This window comes from Carassius gibelio, chromosome A24 (assembly GCF_023724105.1).
Source record: "Carassius gibelio isolate Cgi1373 ecotype wild population from Czech Republic chromosome A24, carGib1.2-hapl.c, whole genome shotgun sequence".
NCBI lineage: Eukaryota > Metazoa > Chordata > Actinopteri > Cypriniformes > Cyprinidae > Carassius > Carassius gibelio.
The window spans coordinates 15719649-15742229 of NC_068394.1; the positions used below are offsets into that span (position 1 = coordinate 15719649).

The 22581-nt window shown below is 37.3% G+C and overlaps 1 protein-coding gene across 2 annotated transcripts in view; it reads right to left on the reverse strand.

Moving 5' to 3' along the window:
• The window catches only part of pard3aa (par-3 family cell polarity regulator alpha, a), a 415020-nt gene that overhangs the window by 215618 nt on the left and 176821 nt on the right, over positions 1 to 22581 (reverse strand). For both annotated transcript variants that reach the window (XM_052542320.1, XM_052542319.1), the window contains exon 6: positions 389 to 489. In XM_052542320.1, the coding sequence (XP_052398280.1) occupies positions 389 to 489 (101 nt within the window). The remainder of the gene's footprint in view (positions 1 to 388; positions 490 to 22581) is intronic.

Genomic DNA, 22581 nt, shown 5'->3' on the forward strand with positions numbered 1-22581 from the left:
TCCAAAGCGACTTACAGTGCATTCAGGCTATACATTTTTACCTATCATGTGTTCCCAGGGAATCGAACCCCCAACCTTGTGCTTGATAACGTAATGCTCTACCACTTGAGCTACAGGAACACATATCTGACATTTCATACATTTCTTAAATTAGTTCCATTATAGTCACTGACCACAGTTTTTCAATACATGGGAAAAGGCAGCCTGGACATTAACATAAATATCTCATTTTGTGTTCAGTATTGTTGTTGTTTTTTTATTGTTTTTTTATGTGGACTACCTTTCAAGACATTTTAGTAGAAAACAAAGATTTGTTGGATTCTGTTGGTTGTGAGAATGACAGAAAGCAGATCCCGAATCATTTGTTCATATTCCTGAGAGGACTCACTCGAGTGAAGCTGACTCCACACATGAATCTGCCCGTCCCACCGGCTCTATCCTGCCGTTCCTCCCGTTGTCTGCTCTCTCCTCGTCTTCTTCTTCTTCTTCCTGTGGAGCACGAGAGAAACACACTGTGAGTCACATCTCACATGAAGCAGCCGATCTCTGGCTGGCTCTAATCTAATTGAGTGACAGATGAGTGAAATGGCTGCTGGTTTAAATCAGAGTGACTGAGAGTACAGCCGCGACATTAGAGCAATCCTCAGAAAAGATGGCTGTAATCGATTATTCATATTCAATCAATCAGTCTGGGCTCTGGCCGCACTCAGGTCTGCTGCTAATCGAATAAGAGAAGAGTTGAGTGGATGCTCATTTGTTTCTTTCGCTATCCTTATCTAATTTCCATCTCTCTGTCTTTCTATTTCTCAACCCCTTGACACGTCCTGTATGTGCAGATGTCATTTACAATTCTTGGAAGAATGTAGAACAATAAGGTCCTGTCAAATAATGGAGGCTGGACTCTCATCAAACATATTGACAGACTGACCACAAAAAGCATGTCAGCTTTCTTTGAAAGATTAAATGCTTTTGTTTCCTGCCATCTTTGAAATGATTAGTCATGCCGAATAAGAAACAAAGGCCCTCTTTACATTTCTTTTGTATATCTTAATTGTATTTAATCCTTGCCTTAATGAGTCTCAGAGATAGCAATAAATAAATAAATAAGCATTTTTACATGCTTAGCAAAAATGTAAATATCACTAAAAATCCAGAAAATTATCTCAAAATTATCTCATATTGACATTTTTTTAAGCTAATAAAATAAACGTTAACTGAGGTAAAATTGAAAATTTTATGTCACCAAGTTTCTAAGGTAACATATCTATTTTTTTTATTTAGTTTACTTGAATGTACTAAATTAATAATAGTAACAACAACAACAACAAAAACAACAATAATAATAATAATAATAATAATAATATTCCCAAAACTTTAACTAAAAACATAAAAAATAAAAAATAAAATAATAATAATAATAATAATAATAATAAATATCTAGAAGACTATCTCAACAACACTGCAAAAATATGCATCAAAATGTCCAGGCCGCTGTATAGCATACGGTCAATACACATAATCAAGATTCCATAGCTTTGCATGAAAACAAAAAAAGACATAAGAAAATATTCCTATCCACCACACTTGGTTATATTCTGTGTATGCAAACAGTTTATTGAGCTAAAAAAAAAAAAAACTATATTAATGAACGAACAAATGAAGGAATGAATGAATGAGGGACCAAAGGTTAACAACAATCCCTCAATCGAGTTTATCCAATGACATCTGAATATATTCCACACATTAATTCCACTCGAACCCTTGGCTGTGGATCATTTCCAAAGCCAAGTGAGTGTCTAGACACGGGCCAGATTCTGCAATGGTTTGTTAGCCACAGACATTAATATTCCAGCAGTCTTACCCTTAACCTTCCCCTCTCACCAAAATGTCAAGCACATCTAAATAAGCGCTTCTCCGTCTTTATATGGAAATGCATTCAGTCTTTTCAGACAGTCACCCTCCACCACACACTTCCGCCGCTCTGAAGAGGATGACTGGAGTCCTATTTTCATCTGCCTCTATTTTTGATTGTTGTAGAGGTTAAAGAATGAAGTGGAGGTCATGAAAATTTTATTAGCAAACCTCGGATAAAGTGATGGCAGGTCTGTTACCTTATTCTGCTGGAAATGAGTCAACTGCCTCTCCAAACACAGTTGAAGGAATAGCTACTCAACATCCAATACCATGAGTTTTGCCTTCACATTGCAGTGTTGGGACAGAAAACAAATCCTAATTATATTTGATCCAGAATTGTCAATCAAACAGCACTGCATTGAGAATTAAAGCATCGATTAGGGTCAAAATCCCAACTTACAGGTATATACATCTCACTGATTTTCAGTCTTTGTAATTATCAGATATTTACAGCATGATAATGTATGAGTCTGCTTTAAAATGCAGAAAATCAACAAGACATTATTTACATGGCAATTTGGGATAATATAACTATATACTATGTTAACATATCCACAAAGGGAATATATAAGCAGATAAAGGTTCCTGTAGCTCAATTGGTAAAGCATTGCGCTATCAAGCGCATGGTTGCGGGTTCGATTCCCAGAGAACACATGATAGGTAAAAATTTGCTTTGGATAAAAACGTCTGCTAAATGCATAAATTTAATTTAATAAAGGAGTTATAAAAAAAGTAATATGTGCACGTATGTATATATATATATATATATATATATATATATATATATATATATATATATATATATATATATATATATATATATATATATATATATATTTGATGTTATTTGATTTTGTAGCTGGTGGAGTGCAAGATTCATTGCAGGAGTGTCTCCATTCAGCTGTAACTCTGCTGTCTGCAGTCAGAGAATGAGCTTATTAGCAATGAGAGATAAATTGGAGCGGCGAAGGCCGTCACATTGGACCCTGAGAGCCGGTCGAGGAAAGCAGAGAAAGGTCCCTGTCACAAAGTCCCTCGCACAGAACACAAAGTGTCACTTTGCCTGTGGTGGTGGTAATGACAGACAGAGAAAAGCAGGCTGGACGCCAGACGCTCCACTGTCCGGTTCTGAACACCTGCCAGACGAGAGAACCAAAGGCAAACTCCTGCATCAGCCCAGCGCAGGGGGAAAAGGTCATTTTCTAGGTGTCCCAGAGGCGATGATTGACACGAGCTGTAAGGGACGAATCCACCGCTGTCATCCGGGTGCTTTAGGGCTCTGCTGATATGAGAGGGTTTGTGAGCTTGGGTGAAGGCCAGAAGCATCTGAGTGCAGCAGTTACAGGAAGCCAGAGGTTACAAAGCTGGCGATTAGACAGACAGTGCATTAGATTATTGCTCCTGGCAGACGCAGGAGGTTGGTCACATTGTGAGGAGCTGGAGGGAGAAAGTTTTCCACAGGGAACTTGGATTATAGGAGCAAACGGGTGATATCTCCAGAATGCTGGATACAATCAAAACAGAGGCCTGTGTAATCCTACGGATGCCTCGCTGAAAGGGCCTGAAGGGCACGTCTGTGGAGACAAACAGTGTCTGACCTCCAGAGCAAGCAGATGAAATCAGGAAAGTGACAGTGGTGTGACATGAGAGGTCTGGCCTCTAGCATTGGGTCTGAGGTTGCATTTACACACAGGAGTTTGTACTGTGTAACATTACACAAAAATGACAGTTCAATCTTATTGGGAGTCATTATATGTCTGGAAGATCAGTTGTAATCACCAAGTAAGGACCCTACCATAAGAAAAGACTGCTTAAATTAGCCTAATCTTTAACTTTCACTTTGATTTCTTTGCTTTGAGAAATAAACAGAAGACTAGACTAGACCTTTGATATGGGCTTTGTGAGACTGCTACAAAAAGTAATCTGTATTATTTTCCATTCTGCTCACCAATGTTCTCAGGAACAGATGTATTTTGAGGAAATATATTTTGAGATCTATACACGAAGATACAGCTCTGCATTTTTAACCCAGAACTGACCGAAGGACTATTTTCTTGTCCAACATAAAGTGCTGGAAATGTGCCGTAAAGTAAATATAAGGAAGCTGGCAATTTGCACAGAGTCTTTCAAACAATGATTGTCCAAATATATATGACCTCCAATAATAGTGACCTCACTCCAATTCCTGACTACATACAAAAGTTGGTAACAACCTTCAGCGAAACGCCCAAAAAACAACATGGAATAAGCCAAACATAACAAATTAGTCCAGCGTGAGAAATACTGCAGCTGTCCGAAACTTCTCGTGTCTGGTTGGAAGCACTAGTGACCCTTATGAGGAGCTGTTGGGGTCGGTAGGTAATGCATAACTAAATCCCAATGAGTCTTTCTGATGGGGAGGAATCAAGATAATAAAGAAAAAGAAAAATCAAGCCCATGCATACTCCAAAAACAGGCGTTTTCCAAAAAATGGAGATGAAAGGCCCTGCTGTGGGCGCCACAATGGACCATTATAGTATGTCTGTGCCTCAGAGGCAACTCCTATTACCTCAATTTAATTGAATGTGACTTGGGTTTTTCACATCTTTCTCTCAAACACAGGGTCATTTCATCCCACCGTTAAACTAAATCTTCATTACAACAGTCAATGGATCACACTACTCACTACATTTTCAAGACTCTTATTTGTATTTGTTTTGGGGAAACAAATGCTAAAAGGACCTAAATGATGACTAAAGAGTCACTACTGTAATCTACTTATGCGAACACTGTCCCACTGTGGTTGGTTTGTGCCACTGTTTATTTGGAGTGTCAAATGAGAAAATATAGCCCATTTGGTAAAGACGTTTCATACACTTATCATGTCACAGGGGATATTAACAGGGACTGCAAAATCCATTAATGCATGCCCGTAATCAGGCTTCGTAATATGGCTGTCATCTTTGTGTATTGATTAAATCTTAGATTAACTTGTTTTTCATCCGAATATTTGTCATGTCCTCCACACGGATAAAAGATCCTACCCATCAATACAAACCAACATCAACAACGCTACAAAAAGAAGCTATAATTGCACAAATTAATCTTTATTTTTCATTGTTTAAGACTTGTTGACTGGAAGTAAATCAAATTGAATAGATTTTTACTACTAAGCACTGTGTATGGGGAAAGTTACTTTTAAAAGTAATGCATTACAATATTGTGACACTCCCTAAAAAGTAACTAATTGTGTTATTAAGTTAATTTGATATGTTAAGTTACTGTCATTTTACTTTTTCTCATCTTTTTCTCTTTTCTTTTTCTTTGCCTCATGCAGGAGAGGACTCTATAGTGAGCAATTTGTTTTTGTTTTTTTGGGGAGAGAGGTTGTATTGTACGGTTGAATTGGATCATTGAAGGATAAAGGATATTTGTTTTTCTGCCTCTATAAAAGTGCATATATTATGTTACCTTGTTTCTCTAAAGTTGCTCTTTTACTTGTTTTAAATCTAGCCAAAACCCATGTGTTGCGTGTGAAACACAGTAGGCTTTAATTAGTATACATGTATTGTGGAATTACTTCATTTCCGTGTCAATCCATGTTAATTTTTACCGTGAACAATGCGCTGTCACTTTAATTCAGCGCCTGCAGCACAGCAAAAATAGACTCTGTACGTAAACGCACTGCAGACGCACTGCTCCTGGAACGCACTGACGGACCGCAACCACGTGCAGTGTGAACGCTCTGATCCATTATCATGGGTGCTTAAAAAAATACACAACGCAAAAAATATGAAACCCTGGCCCCCTGGGTGAAATTACCACATCAAATGTGACGTGCTAACATGGATGTAGCTGAAGCCGCCGGGTTTGCTTTAGGGAATTATTATTTTTTTTAAGAAGCTTCCCAATGGAAACCTCGACAAGACGCACGTCTGTTTCACACAAAATCCGTCTGCAGTGCGTATTCAGTCCGTGTGCGTTACGTATGTGGTGCAGAAGCAGCACGGACTCATACTCATTGTGCTTTCACACAGGACGCGTTTGCAGTCCGCTACTCGGTACGTGAACGATCGCTGCACTGCTGCAGACGCACCACTCCTGGAACGCACTGACGGACCGCAACCACGTGAACGCTGGAATCCGTTTACATGGGTACGTAGAAAAAATACGAAACGCATACGCACTCCAGACGGATTATATGTGAAACGGGCGCAAAGTTGTTTGCCCCTTGTGCAATGTGGAATTAGTTTAGCATTTTGGAAACAGGAGATGAGCCCCTGGTCTAACGCATTACCTAGCTTGAGAAACCCGTTCTCAAAGACTTAACATTATTTTTAGTCATTAATTTGTTTAACAAATAAAAAAAAATAAAAAAAAACGAAGCAAAAAAAAAAAAAAAAAGCACAAAAAAATAAAAGACAACATCCACAAATCAAAAAGCAAAACACAAAATACACACAAAAAAGCAAAACAAAACATGACTAAACACCAAAATGTGAGCCACAGAAACAGAGCTGCTAGACTTGGCAAACAGCTGAATGCTCATAAACAAATCAGGCAGCAGTTGAAACTTGGCATCCTGTGATTCAATGAGCAAAGTTTTATTTCCACCAATGCATTTCAGCTCTTATTTCCTTTTGCTTAAATCAACAAAGACAACAGCACCTTTAAACCTGTCTCCCCTTTGTTTTTTCTAAGACACCACTAATGGTGCATAAAAGTTTGGCTCGGTTGAGGATTACTTTGCACAAATTAAAGGCAAACAGGTTCTTAATGCTATTAAGTAAATTAAATCAGATGCGTGAGCTAATTCGTATTTGTCTAGATCAAGGAGAGCAGAAGTTTGCTAGAGTGACCCGCAGGGGGACACGGGACAAATGTCAATGTCTCTCTGTCTCTCTCTCTGTCATTGAAACACATCTGTACTGAATACATCATCTGTCAGTTGTGATTCCATACACGCACATACAGGCATATCTATCATTGCCACAGCACGCTTCGGTAGGGCTGCAGTATCATTAAATTGCACTTTTATTAAATTAGGTCGGCTAATTATGAGGGTTTAAATCAATCATTTAGTCAATAATAAAACCTAGAGCAGGCAGTGCCTTTAACTGGCATGCCTTCATCAATAACCACAGGCAGGAATACTTTCTCATATCCCACACAGAGGTTTAAGAGCGCATGAATTATTGAAAATCAAGTTATCACTGCCTGCTTTTGTCTGGGGCCACTTTTGAACTGGTTTGCTGGTTTAGTCAGTTGTTCTCTTTGTAAGGATGTACAAAGATATATGGACAACAACATCACAAGATCATAAGCACAACCACAATATGCAGCTGAGGGACTAATATTAGCAACTATTAAATATATTGCACCCCCCCCCCTCCCATTTTTGCCATTAATGTATCCATGTGATTTTCTCCTTAATGTTCAATTATTTAAAATCAATTAACTTTATTTATATTGCATCCACACACACACACACACACACACATATATATATATATATATATATGTGTGTGTGTGTGTGTGTGTGTGTGTGTGCAGGAATTTTTATTCATATACTAAGGCATTTAAATAGTATCTCTAACATATCATGTTTTATTCATGGTAGAGTTACGGTAGAAGACAACATTGCATTATCACAGTACCATGTCGAAAAATCATGGTCACACTAGACATGTGCCGTTATTCATTAATGTGATATTTCACAGTAATGAATATGCATGATATTGTTATCTTGTGGACTTCTATATACCATGAATAATTATATATTACACATTATTCTGAATTTGGAATGCATCAAGAATAATTTTCCCATCAACTGGTAAAAATGCACAACACTGCTGTAAACAAGCACACATGAGAAGCACATGAGGAACACATGAGAGACGCGCGGGGGTTAACTTGGAAACCCCATAAATATAGCAGCTGCTCTTCTTTCTAAAATGTATTTAAATAGCCATTAGGATTTGTGGATTTGATATGATGTTCATCACAGCGACACATACTTAAATATTTAGACTTAATAGGCTATTAATTTTCAAACTTTTTTAACATTTTAATATAGACTACAACATACCCTATATATTGTTTGAAAGTCTTTTGATTCTTTATTGTTCGTTCACACTTTACATTAGGGATTCATTAGTTAATATTAATTCATTAGTTAAACTGCCAATTAAAAATAATTCTGAACATCCATTAATCTTAGGTATTCAAATATTTAATAACACGTTGTTAAAATCGAACTAACATGAACTAACACTTGTATTTTTTAACAAAGATTAATAACTTCTGTAGCAAATGTAGCTTATTGCTCATGGTGAATGTTAAAGTGTTATCTAAGTTTAACTAATAAGGTCTTATTGTAAAGTGACACCTATTGTTCTTGATCGTTCTTTTGCACTTAAAGCTGTGTAAAATTAAAAAACACTCAAAATCTAACCACTCACAAGCTGTAGTAAGATACTGTGCAGATCTTAAAAAAACAATTTCAAGATATGATACAGTCCATTATACTGTAAATGAAGTAGATTTAATATAGGGTTCACTATGTTTTATAAATAATCATACATAAAATTTTAAAGTTATATATTTTTTCTGTATTGCTTTATTGCATAGTTATTTTTTTTATAAGAAAAAAAGTTATACTATATACATTTTTTAAACTAAATTTTAATATTGTGATAATACTGTGATAAAAGCATTAGCAATTAATTGCAACATGAAAATTTGATTCCGGCATATCCCTAGGTCAGTAAGACTAAACCCATGAAACAAAAGTTAGACAGAATTACATTCCCCTGATGTAAAAACAGAGGTTAAAGCTACAGTAACTCTGAAAGGCCTGAGCTGCACATCTCACACGCTCATGACTGCTTTTCCATGATTAATCATAATTTAGAGGCGATTAAGAGGGAGGATCGTCCCGCTAACTCCGTATGGAGCTATTAATCTGGCTCTAAGCCATGAAGGTCACTGAGCATATGTGTGATTACAAAAGCAACAAAAACCTGAGCTCATAAAGACATTAGCAGGGACTGTGGAATAAAGTGGAAACAGAACGGCTATTTCAAGAGAACTCCAGAGAGTGATATCTGATTCACTGAAACACGTCAGTTGTGTTTAAAGAGGTATACAACACCTGGAGAGAGCTGGCCATTAGCATTCATATACATCTCAATGGCGATGTAAAATCAGCCAGTTTTGCTCAGGCATTTGATTTAAAATTCAAGCTGTGCTTTGGTCATTCAGTCATCCTTTTCCTGAAAATGCAGGTTAATGTTATCAGGTTTGACTTATATATATATATATATATATATATATATATATATATATATATATATATATATATATAATTCTAGGCAGCTGTAACAAAGTATACAAACTGTGCCAATATCATCTCAGATACAGCTTATGTGCTTTATTTAGTGTCTAATGTGAGTTTGAATATCATTTTTGCATGAGCTTTATAGCCATACTGAAAAAAAAAAAAAAAAAAAAAGAAATACCTCAGATTCTGAAAATAAGGAAACATGAATGTTAGAACTGTGTTTATTCATTTTGTTTGCGAGTGCAGTGTCCTTGCAGAGAGACTCCGCCCACACATTCTTCTGATTGGCTGTGATTTTTGATTGATTTGACTGAAATCTTATCGCATGGTGTATGATTAGGACAATGTTTTCCCAGTCAAAAAATGACTGGCCTACAAAGAGAGATTGCTTTTCAAGTTCTTATAATAAGCATTAGCACTAGCACTAATTCCAGGCAAAAACTGAGGTGCATAAACTCAGATAAAGTGAACCCATGATCAATTGGTTACAAAATCGGCCTGTGCTAACTGAAAGAAAACAAAGTGGCAAGATAAATTCCAATATGTGGTGATATCCTTGCATAAGGAGAGATTTACAAGCAATTTTTAAAATGCCATTCATTTCTGCCCACATGCTGCTATTTTGGATTGATTTGACTTAAATAGTATTGCATTGTGTCTGACCCACAACAAAATTACTCATAAACTTCTCATTATGCAATGTTTTCACCAAATGTTGGATTCAGGCTTTTTATCAACTTGTTTTCTTTCGATTAGCATTAGCATTAGCACTTATTGTAGGGAAAAATGAGATGCATAAGCTTCAGGCCTGTGATAAAACAGTTTCAAAAAGAAATAAAAAAAACTTGTGCTAATTGAAAGATAACAAGATGGCTAGATGATTTCAAGATTTTGTGATAATATTCCTAATAACAGATGTTTTTTAATAATAATCTATTAATAATAGTATTTTGAATCATAACCAGTAATCACTGGCCATACATTTTGGCCAATCAACACAATGTAATTGATTAGTTCAACTGTGTGCAGCCTTCTGCATTCCACTGCATTATGATCTAAAGCTGAAGAGTTTGTGTGTGGTCTATAGTCTATCACTTTCTTCTGGAGCTCTGGACGTGGGATCAGATGAGGCTGTTGTATGTGTGTGTTTCCTGGACTCAGTGGGACAAGTTAACTGATGGAAACGTACAGCTGGCAGCGTCTGAATCCAACACAGATATTAATTCCTTTGTGTAAATGGCCAAAACAGCTATTACTGAGCTCAATACAATACGTTTTCATTTAAACTGAACATTACCCTTTGCTGCATTTCCTGACATATTTTGGCAAAACTCAGCAAGGATAACTGCTATTCTTTCAGTATTGTTTCAGTTTGTGTGGGAACTGGGGAGTCATGCCAATGGCATTCCCTCCTCTTACAAAAAGCCATGATACTGCTAACCTTCTTATCCAAATGTTTGCACCCACTTGCACCCCGGTTAACAAAAGGATATGGCCCTGCCTGCGCCACTCGGTCTGTACAGGAAATCTGCTCAATTTGAGTGTCAACACTTCATAGGAAGAATCTTGTAAGCACCAGTCCATTGGCTACATTGTGAGGCCAGGCCAAAAATGTCAATGGGACTGCTTTTATATTACAAGACAATACAAATCCACACTTGCTATTCCCACTTGAAAAGCCCATATGCCAAAAGTAACACATCCAGCATTCCTGCAGAAATCCGAATGAAGGCTAGAACAAACACAGGAAAGCGGGGAGCGGAGAAGCACGCCAGCATGTTTGCACTAAGCTTTTTGTTTTATAGAATAAACACGACTGATTGTCTTTCCGCCCTCGTTCTGCTGAGAGACAGATCTCTGATATATCGACAGCCTGGGCTACCTGCTGTATTTTTAGACCAATCACAAAAGCATCAGTCAGGTTCAAAGGTGCAACCATCCAAGACATCCTCCCACTCTAGAGTCTGTTCCACTAGGAGAGAACGGGGGAAAGTCTTTGAAGCACACCGGAATTCATATGAAGCAGAAAGCAATAACTCAAAGTACCACATCAGGTCCAAAAAGAAGCCAGCCTTGAGGTAAAACTCCATGAAGTCTATTAAATCTACACAAACTAAGAAAAGATGAGTAGTAAATGACTGTAATATGTACTTGTATAACAATATGTAATTATAACACTATAAATGACAAAACAATACAACTGTTAAACAAACAAGGTGAGTCATGTCACGTTTGATGTAGTTTCCCGTCTGTTCATCACACAAAGTAATTTTTAATATGAATGTTATACCTAATATTTCTTTTTGTGTTCCCTAAAAGATAAACTGTCAAACAGCTTTTTATGTTTTCAATTTTGGGGATAATTAATAATTATTAATAAATAATCCAGTTTATTCCATTATTTTAAAATATAATTTATATTTCATCAACATACAAATATTATACTTTATTATTATCATTATTATTAATAATACATCTGCATGACATTCTCATCATTGCTGTTAATGACTTGGTGCTTGATGAGCAGATGGTTTGGCTGTCAATCATTTTATGGCACTAAACTGTGGCCATAATGATATTTATCATAACATCAGGCCAGGTGTACCAACACTGTACCAGTTTATTCATTTAGTTTTGTTTATTACATTTTCTGAAAATTGTTTTTGCAAACAATTCAGAGATCTTACATTTTGCTGTCTGTATCAAATTAAATTTACAAAAGTCACACTATATATATTAGTGGTAACACTTTATAATAACTGCATGCTATTAATCACTAGTTAAGCATTAGTAAACAGATGATTCATAATTTATAAAGCATTAATAGACAATAATAATCAGTTTATAAATACAGATATAAATGCTTTATTCTTGATTTAAAAGCATATCTATAATGTGTAATTTCATACTTTATTCATGATCAATTTATCATTTCTCAATGAAGTTTAGCATTATTTACAAACCAGTTATTTAGGAGTTGCCAGTGATTCATAAGATCACAAGAAACGTAGTAAATTCAGGTAGTTATAAAGCATTTAGTAGTGGTCAGTTAACTATTTATGTGAGCTCATCTAAAGTGAGGACTAGTTATGCCTTGTAAAGCATTTATAAAGGATATTTAAAGGCTCAGTTATCTTCTAAACAAAAAACAGAAACAAACACAACACAGTGATACAGAACATAGAAAATATTAACAGCCTTTAAATCTCATTTGTAAAAGCTTTACAAGGCATAAATAGTCCTCACTTTAGATGAGCTCACAAAAATAGTTAACTAACAACTACATATGTTTTATAACTACCTGAATTAACCCTGAATTTCAGTAGAAATACATGTTAATAAACCATTTATTAACACTATAAGTAACTATTACTATATGTCTGAAAAAAAAGATGTATGAACGCACATTTAAATTGTTTATTAATCCTTTACTTACAAATTCTAAGTGATCTTATGAACCACTGACAACTCCTTAATAACTGGTGTGTAAATAATGCTATACTTAATTTAGAAATGACAAATTGATCAATTGATCAATTGATCAATAAAGTATGAAAAAAACAATTATTAAATACATTATAGATATGCTTTTAAATCAGGTATAAAGCATTTATATCTGTATTTGTAAACTGCTTATAAATGTCTATTAATGCTTTATAAATGATGAATTAACTGTTTCCTAATGCTTAACTAATAATTAATAACATGCAGTTATATATTATTATATAATATTATGTAAATAATGATGTCTTTTAATATCTTCTAATGATTCTTTTCATAAATATACCAGTAATATTTTATTTCATAGTACTGAACACTGACAAAGACCTCATACTGGTGGGAATGAAGTCTTCATCGAAAACAACAGCATGTGACGCACGATTTACTTCTGAACAGCATCTACTGATGCATATTCATCCCTGCATTCATTCCACTTCACCTGCGGACAGCCAGGTTATGGAACTGAGGGACTCCCCGCTCTATGGAAACAAGTAAGCCCACCATGAGGTCCTCATCCTGCAGAGATCAGTTTGTGAGTGATTTCATTTCCCACAGAAAGAAATAAGCAGACAGACCTTCCACTCAGCCTGCATCTGCATTTCACTCCTTCCTGTCCATTCGTAGATGACCACCGCAGACCTGCATTCAGAAACAGCTCCTTCTGCTTTTCTACGCCACTCATGCAAATCAAATGCTTTTTTCTTTTCTCCAAATGGGCAGAAGGACTCCTCCTGGCTTCCATTCACAGAAGTAGAGCTGCTTACAGTTGGTCATATTCCAATGGCAACTTAAAAGCATTATGCTCTAATGGAAGCAATAAAAGAACAAGAGCCGCCTGTTGGTACGACGGTCACGGACACTGTGGAGTGGACTCATTTGAGACAAATATCTTGAAGCAAAGGAGACACTCGCATTATAAACTGGAACGAAGAGTAGAAACAGCAATATATATATTTTTTTTTATCACATAATTAGGATTTAAATATTCAGGAAGGCTGGGAAATCGGATACTGACAGTCTACAAAGTCTAACTTCCACCTCGTTGTGTAGCTGTCATCCAAATAAATGGCACTCGAGCATTTACTCTAATAGGTGTGGAAGAATACAGATCTGTTGGCTTTCAAAAATGTGTGAATTTTTAAGACCACACGCTATTTGTGTAATCTGTGACACGTCTTTCCTCGATTACCCCCATTTTCTGACTATTTAATTGCATACAGGTGTGGATCGCTTGGCTGGAAAAACAGCAAGAAACAGGGAAGCCACTTAATGCCAAAAATGATCTTTTAAAGGAAGTTGTCTGTTATAAATGCAAAACCTTTGATGGGTGTTTGCACTTTTCAAGCAAGGCTGTTTCCCACAGTCCATCAACAACCGAGCTTGGATCAACTCCAGTATATTTCCATCTGAGAAATTGCCTTGTTTTACTTTCATTCACAGTTTGTTGCATAGTAATTTACATCGCCTCTGACAGACCTAATATAAGCATTTGAGTAGCATAACCTCACGTCTTGACTTCCCTAGTATCTTTCATACGTCTCCACCGCATTCAGAGTTCCCCACCTCGGATGTGCCCTTAGTGTTAGGTTCCAAATTCCCCAAAGTCATTATTGTCTCCTGCTAAGTTGCCCCAGCCTACTATGATTTGTGGTTAATGAACTGGCAACTGGGCCTGGGCTCAATTATTCTCACTGAGGGAGTGATTTCTCACTCTGTAGAGCAGAGCACAAAGTGCACTCACTAATACTAATCAGGACATAACACACTCATAATCACCCATGCAGAAATAAAAAAGTGGGTGAAAAGAGAGAGGGAACATAACAGTGAAATATGGACAAGGTTGACATGTTGTGGAGAACAGACTGAAGGCAGGATGTGCTTTGTGTTTTGCCAGCATGACGTGTGCAAAGAGTTTCACACCATGTCAAAGACAGAAAATTCTGCATGACTGCATAAAAACTTGATTAGACTGAGATGATGATCAGTCAGCACTTTGAGTATAGATAGAGAAGCTAGAAAAGAGGATTGATATTAAAAAGTGTGAACCTTGGGAAGCAACTTTGAGTTGAGGTGTCCCAATTAACATTAGACGGCATTCATGAAACCCGTTTGGGTTTGGTAGTGGAAGTCAATTTTTGTTAAATGATGTCAAAAAGGTTTAATGTTGGTTTCGTACAAGTAGATCCTCCTACTCGACTGTAGTGATAGAAGTCTGATGATGTGACTTCCACTGTCAATCTCATTGGTAGTTGCGTTGCTTAAAGTTACTCAACCTCATTGCACAGCTCTGTACAGTATGTATGTATGTCCAAGGTATGTTATCACTTGATAACAATCAGTAAATGCTGATAGCACAGGCTCATCCAGGTAACTGAAATAAGCACTGTACTCTTGCTAGGAACATTTTTTTTCTTTTTTTTCACAGGATGTGTGAAAAACTATTTATGCTGAGAGAGAGAAAGCCACAGAAGCAAATAACATCTTGGACTAGAGAGTGGAACAATGGATAGAGACACAGACACAGCTGCCATGCTTTGTGGAGAAAGTAAAGACTAGTAAGGAACCCCAAAATTTCTCTTTCTCATGTACAACTGAGATAAGAGACGTGCATCTAGACTCTCCACAGAGCTCTGTCCACTTCAAAAGAGAGAAAAAAATTCTGACTGAATGCATCTGGACCGAGTGAAAAAGAAAATTAATTGTGCTTCTCTGGATCGCAGCAAGCATAAAAGGTAAAAAATGCGTAGCTGATATCTGTAAAAGCTTGCATCCTAATATAGCTTCCTTTGGCTGCTCTATTCAGAGCCAAACATTTGTTCTGGGAGTTCAAACAGACCAAAGAACTTTCCAAATTGTTTTGATTCATTAGAAATGTGAATTTCTGAGAGAAAGTTCCCAAATGGATGTGTCTGGTGGTCTATTATAATGTAAGACATTAATTTATGCAACCAAGAAGTCAGAATTAGGACACACAAAATTATTGAATAAATCTGCATTGCATATAGTAGGACACAGCATGGACATACAGGGGACAACTGTGGGAGTACCTGGATAAGTACTTTTAACAAGGGTGCTCTGTATAGAGTTACAGTTCCCAGCCTTAAGTTTAATACAACACCAACCTAGATTGGTTATTTAGAATCCACTTCAGTTGACCCTTTTCCGTTTAATTATTTTAAATGAAACAGATCACCTAGAACTATTTAACAAACCCAAGTAAGTCAAGTAATGGCCTTGGCCAGCCACACTAAATTCCAGGCAGGAGCAGAACCAAAGGGACTATGTGTTAAAGACTTTCCAGCTAGTATAAGCAGAGGTGAAGAGCGACTGCTAGTATAAGCAGAGGTGTGTTCTCAGTCATCACCACAGATGTAGAAAGGAACAAAGGTCACCTTCTACACGTATATCTGTTCTGGGTCACAACAGCGAGGACAACTGCAGAATGGATGATGTAGACTTGCAATGAGAAATTCTGAAGTTTCATGAAGCTGCATTTTTGCCTGCCTGGAAATCCAGATAAAACTGGCTTGAAGCGGTAGTTTTTGAAACACTGTAGGTGGTTTCTAGTTGGTCCAGGCTTGTTTACCTGGTTGACCAACTGGACTGCAAGCTGGTAAGCTGGTAAAACATCTTGATCAAGGGCCCTGTGAGAAGTCACACCAGTTTAAGGTGGTTAAGCTAGTTTATAGGACATGGCAGCTGGGTTGTTGCTGTTCAAATTTTGACCAAGTTCAGTCATGTCACACCAGCTGGTAGTCAGGCTAGTCAACCACCTAACAATGCTTTGACCAGCTTATGGCCAACTTGGAACGGTTCAAAATCCTAAGCACCAACTTAAATTTGTTTAAGATAAAAATTTGCAGGAAGGTTCTGTCACTTGATTCCAGAGCTCAGTCCACTTCAGAAGGGTTAAAAATTTAGACTCAATGCATCTGGATTGAGCAAAAAAGAAAATAAATTATGCTTCTCTGGATTGCAGCAACCACAAAAAGTGTACCGGATTATCTTGACAAGCTTTCATCCTATTATAGCTTCCTTTGGCTATTATATTTAGAGACAAAAACAGGACACACCAGTTTAAGGTATTCCACGTAGTTTCTGGAACAAGGGATTTGGTTTGCCACTGGTCTAATCTTGACCAAGTCCAGTCAGAGCACATCTTGTCAACCAACTAACAAAGCTTTGACCAGTTTAAAACCAACTTGGGCCAGTCAAAAGAACCTACCATGTTCAAATTCTCAGCCACAAACTCCAACTGGTTTCTAGGAAGGTTCTGTCACTTGCTTCCAGTTGGTGTAACATGAAAAGGTCAAGGTTTGGGCCAGTGGTGGCAGGTTAATGGAGAAGAATTGTTTCAGTTCGCTAAGTGCTCTCCATAGGACAAGCCTGGATGCGTTGTCAAGAAAGCCTTTCAGACAGGTCGAATATTGTCAGCTGTGGGCCTGGGGAACACGAGGAGCTCAAGACATTAGATTAAGGTGTTAAAGGTCAGACTCCCTGGGCCCTATTTTAACGATCTGAAACGCAAGTGTCAAAGCGCGAAGCGCAAGTAAGTTTGTGGGCGGGTCTCGGGGCTGTTGCTATTTTCCCGGCGGGATAAATGGCTCTTGCGCCCGGCGCAAATCTAAAATGGGTTGGTCTGAAGTAGCTTCATTATTCATAGGTGTGGTTTGGGCGTAACGTGAAATAAACCAATCAGAGGGTCATCCAACATTCCCTTTAAAAGCAGGTGCGCAAGTTCCATTATGGATTGCTATTATTATGGAGTATTTACCAGGCGCACGCCAGGAGCGGTTCACAGCCGAGGAGACTGATGTTCTTGTAAGAGCAGTGAAAGACAGAGAACTTGTGTTGTATGGGGATGGGAGAAACCCACCCAATATTGCGTCGGTTAAACAAGCGTGGGAGGAAATAGCCACAATTGTTTCATCGATTTTTTTTCCTGGTTCCTGACGGACAAACCAATTTGTCAGATGTCCTTATATACATATATGACCTCAAACATGTCTGATCCTTAATTACTACAATTAGCCTGAATAATTTGTAAGCTAGATTTATGCCTATTTTTTCACATCTTCGTGGCACACCACAATGATTTCCGTCATCTCAAGTGTTAATATTTTTTTAGTGTAACAATTTATGATTTGCAAAAATAACTGTTGAATCTGTGTAGATTACATGAGCAAAGTGTATGCGCGTTGTGCACGCTATACATTATGGTCAAGCATGCGCCCTTAAAATAGCATAATGAACAACGCGCAACGCGCCACTGACTTTAGACTAGGTTTTTTCTGGTCAGTGGCGCAATTGTTTAATGGAACAGGAAAATAGCACCAGGGATTGTTTGCGCCGGAACACACCTCCTTTTTTGCGCTGAACCGCCCAGGGAGCGCAAGTTCATTCGCTAGTTTAGCAACGTGCTTCTGTGGAGGGAAAAACGCGCTTTGCGCAGGTGCAAAATAGGAATGACACATGCGTCGGTGTACAAAGTCAATTGCGCTGGGTGCAAGATAGGGCCCCCTGTCTGCCTCACCAACCTGTCCCTCAGAGATTAGCTGAACTTCACTATGAATCTCACCATCACATAGACCATCTCTTACAACAGTTCTTATACTCAAAGATGGGAGATGAAGGTGGTAAAATTGCACTCGAATGTGTGTTTAAGAGAATCAGCGTGCCAGAGAAGAAATCAAAGATAGATCAACAGGCGCTTCAGCTCAGCAATACGGAATAAAGCTTTCGCTAATGTGCTGGCGATGGGCCTCACTTGAACATACTCTGAAGCTCTTTGCCATGTAGCTTCATAAGAAAGTGCAAAACAAATGTGTTTTATTTGTTTACATGGATAAATGGAGGCCAAATGAGTGTGAGAGATGAAGCCAGCAGGCTGGAACAAGGCAGATAGTTAATTATGGTAGGCTGAGCTTAGCAGTGTCTCAGGTTGCATTGTCTGGGTTTCTTTGTAGGAGCTGCTCTCTGGTGGGCTGCCATTTGCACTGTGAATAATCACAGTGTGTGTGTGTGTGTGTGTGTGTGTGTGGTATGATGGGGGAGGCCTTTCAAAGGAGCCAAGGGAAAGAGTGTTTCTTCTATCTGCCCTTTTTTTCATTGTTTCTTTCCTCTTGGATGAGGGTTCAAACACTGAGATCAGAGCAGCACCTACAGGCCAGGTTTGCTATGCGCTTGCAACAAGATTGTGTGTGTGTGTTACTGTTGCACACACACACATACATACACACACAACTGCACACATGAGAGGGAGGGAAAAAGTAACAACAAAGGATGCAAAACCTTCTGAGGGGGCAGAATAATCCCTTGTCTTGTCTAAGGAAATGGGAGAGAGGGAACAGATGAATGTGAAGGAAGAGGATTCATTTTTCAAAAAGACTGGAAACAAAACCTGTGGAGGACGAGCAGTGAGCAAAACAGAGTGTGAGAACGCAGAATCCTCCCGCCACAAAACCAATCCACCATCCCTCTGTCAGGAAGATGAAACGCAGAGGCGCTCTGTACTGTTTCACCAGGATGTGAGGTAAATCTATACCTCAGACAATCTCAGGTATCCTTCTGTACTGAGGGATAAGAGTTTTGATGAAGGGTGGTTTGCAGTTTGCCCAGAAAATACAGCAATTAATTACCTTCTGTAGAAATGGAGTAACCCTAATGATTTCAGTCAGTATGTGGATGGACGTGAATGATGCTTCCCGTGTTAGACTGTGGATACCCACCACAGTTTCATAATGAACCAAACATATTTTACACTTTTTACATTTTTACACAGAAAAAGCATTAGTGGATTGTTTTCGCACAATTGGTTTGGCAAAACAGGTGTCGATCAAACTAAAAACATAAATGCAATGGCTTAGGGTACTTAAATTGCAGAATACAGACAGTGCTGCATGGTTCAGAGTGAAGCAAGGCACCATGTTAATTTACACATGAGCAGATCCAATATATTCAGCGTTTAGGGAATGCAATGTGCCAGTTACACAGTTATTAGTTATATTTTTATGGGCAGACGTTTACAGAATTTCACTTGATTTGTAATCTGAAAATAAAAAGTAAAAGCTTGATGGTTTAGCACATACAATTAAGACATAAATATTGTAGTTGTACTACTGTTTGTAAAATATATTAGAAATACTCAAAATATATATATTTTTTTATCATATAGCAGAGACATTTTGTTGTGCTCTTCTGACTATTTTTATACCTTTCAACCACTAATAAAACCCTAAAGACCTTAACACCTTAGCAACCATATAACAAAACATTTTGGTATCATGGTATTAGTAAAAGCTTTTTTTTTTCTTCCCCAAAATAAGTGTTGTTAATATATCTGTAAATGTAAAACAAGTATGTTGAGAACATGATGCATTATCTGAAAAATACTGCATTTAATGCTAGCATCATAATTGAGTATCAAAATCTGATAAACATCATAAAATAGTTCATTTAAATGCATTATTTATCATAAATGTTTTGGAATCAACTTTTTAAAACATCGTAAGAGGGAGCACTTCAGTGACGTATTGCTGATTTTCAACACTTAAAAAAATAAATGGTGCACACTGAATTGACATATTAGGAGCTGGTGATTAATTTAGTCTAATACAGAATGTCTAAAATCTTCAAGTTAAATACCAAATTTCTTTAGGTGCTCTCTGCTGGTTTTGCCCATTACACTCACACAGTTTTTTTCACACTCAAAACTGAACTCCAACAGCAACTTTACATTAGTTACCTCCATTACCTAAGAAATGTCTTTAACTAAACTGATGCTAGACAATGATGGAATAAATCAAACCACAATAGCTCATATAAAAAGTTCTGAAGACATAAAAAAATAAAATAAAATTACATTACAGCTTAATAATGCCTTGTCCACTTTTATTACATAGAAATGGCTAGTAGGAAATTGCACTTAATAATAAAAGCATTGATTTGACAGCCTTGTGAATTTCTTCTGAAAAAGTGTATTATGAATGATCTGTATGAAGAATTTCAGTCAGGTTTCAGGCCCCACCATAGCACAGAAACTGCTTGTTTATTTAAATGGGGAGTCATCTCATTTATCAATAGTAATATATGGAGTGCCACAAGGATCTGTCCTAGGTCCTCTGCTATTTTCAATATACATGTTGCCCCTTGGTTATATTATTGGAAAATACAGTTTAGTTTCCACTGTTATGCTGATGATACTCAACTATCTCAACGTGACCAGATGAAACTTCTAAATTATCTAAGTTAACGGATTGTGTTAAAAATGTAAAAAATTGGATGACCAATAATTATCTCCTATTAAATTCAGATAAGACAGAGATATTACTTGTTGGACCAAAAAACAGTACACACAATATCGCAGATAACAGTTTGAAACTAGAGAGATGTACCGTTACTTCCTCTACAGTCAAAAATCTGGGTGTTTTATTAGACAGCAAGTCTTTTGAAAATCATATTTCCCATATTACAAAAACAGCATTCTTAGAAACATTGCCAAGCTACGAAACATGTTACTTGTTTCTGATGCAGAAAAGCTAGCTCATGCATTCATCACCTCTAGACTGGACCTCTAGTAATTAACTTCTAGGTGGTTGTCCTGCTTCTTCAATAAACAAGCTGCAGGTAGTCCAAAATGCAGCAGCTAGAGTCCTTACCAGGCCAAGAAAATATGATCATATTACCCAGATTTTACAGTCTCTGCACTGGCTACTTTAAGTTCCGTATCAGTTACAAATTATCATTACTTACCTATAAGGCCCTAAATGGTTTAGCTCCTGCGTACCTAACCTTCTACAACGTTAGAATCCATCACGCACCCTAAGGTCACAAAAAAATGGACTTTTGGTAGTTCCTAGGATAGCAAAGTCCGTTAAAGGAGGTAGAGCTTTTTCACATTTGGCTCCCAAACTCTGGAATAGCCTTCCTGATAATGTTCGGGGTTCAGACACACTCTCTCTGTTTAAATCTAGATTAAAAACATCTCTTTCGCCAAACATTCAAATAATGCATCACATAATTTTGGATTGCAGTTATATCTGATCAAATGCACATTATTATTCTTTAGCTTGGGTTAAAACAATTTATTGTACTTAGTTGGAACAACAGCTATGCTAATTATGTCTCTATTTGTTTTCTCTGTTTTGCTGAAACTAGGATTTACACAAGCTCCAGTCTGGATCCAGAACACCTGAGAAGAGATGATGCTGACCCTCAGAGGACCTCAGATGATGCTTAACCTGAATCAACAAACATAACTAACAAATATTGCTACAAGTGTGACTGCATCATATAACAAAATGCTGTTAATATTGTTATTGTCTGTTTGACTACTTTTATACATTTTTCTGAAAAAGATCAACTGACAGCTAAAATGTAATATTAGTCACTTACAGAGCTTCATTATGGGTTAACTTAATTCACAATATCGTATAACACTGTATGAATAAAATTAACAGATATTGAAGCTGGACTTCAACTCTCTTAAAAAATGCAAACAATCATTCGAAGACGAAATTCCCATATCCAGTCTCACTTTTTCCAGAATAAGGAGACTTCATGACCCTGCCGCACTTTACATTACCAACAAATCCACAGTTGAAGCCTCTTCTTGTACAGATGGATCATTTCTAATTCATCACTAAGAAAGAAAAATGTAAATTGAACAATCCCCAATGGAAAGATGCATCAGCACCTCGCTGTAAGAGTGCCAGGTGAGAATCTGAAAGTCTGACACGTCAGGATGCAATTAAAAATATTCGGAACAAACCTGGAACACAATCTGAGGGTTCAAGTGAAATAACCATCATTACATTCAAGCTGATGCAAAAACAAGCACTGCTTTG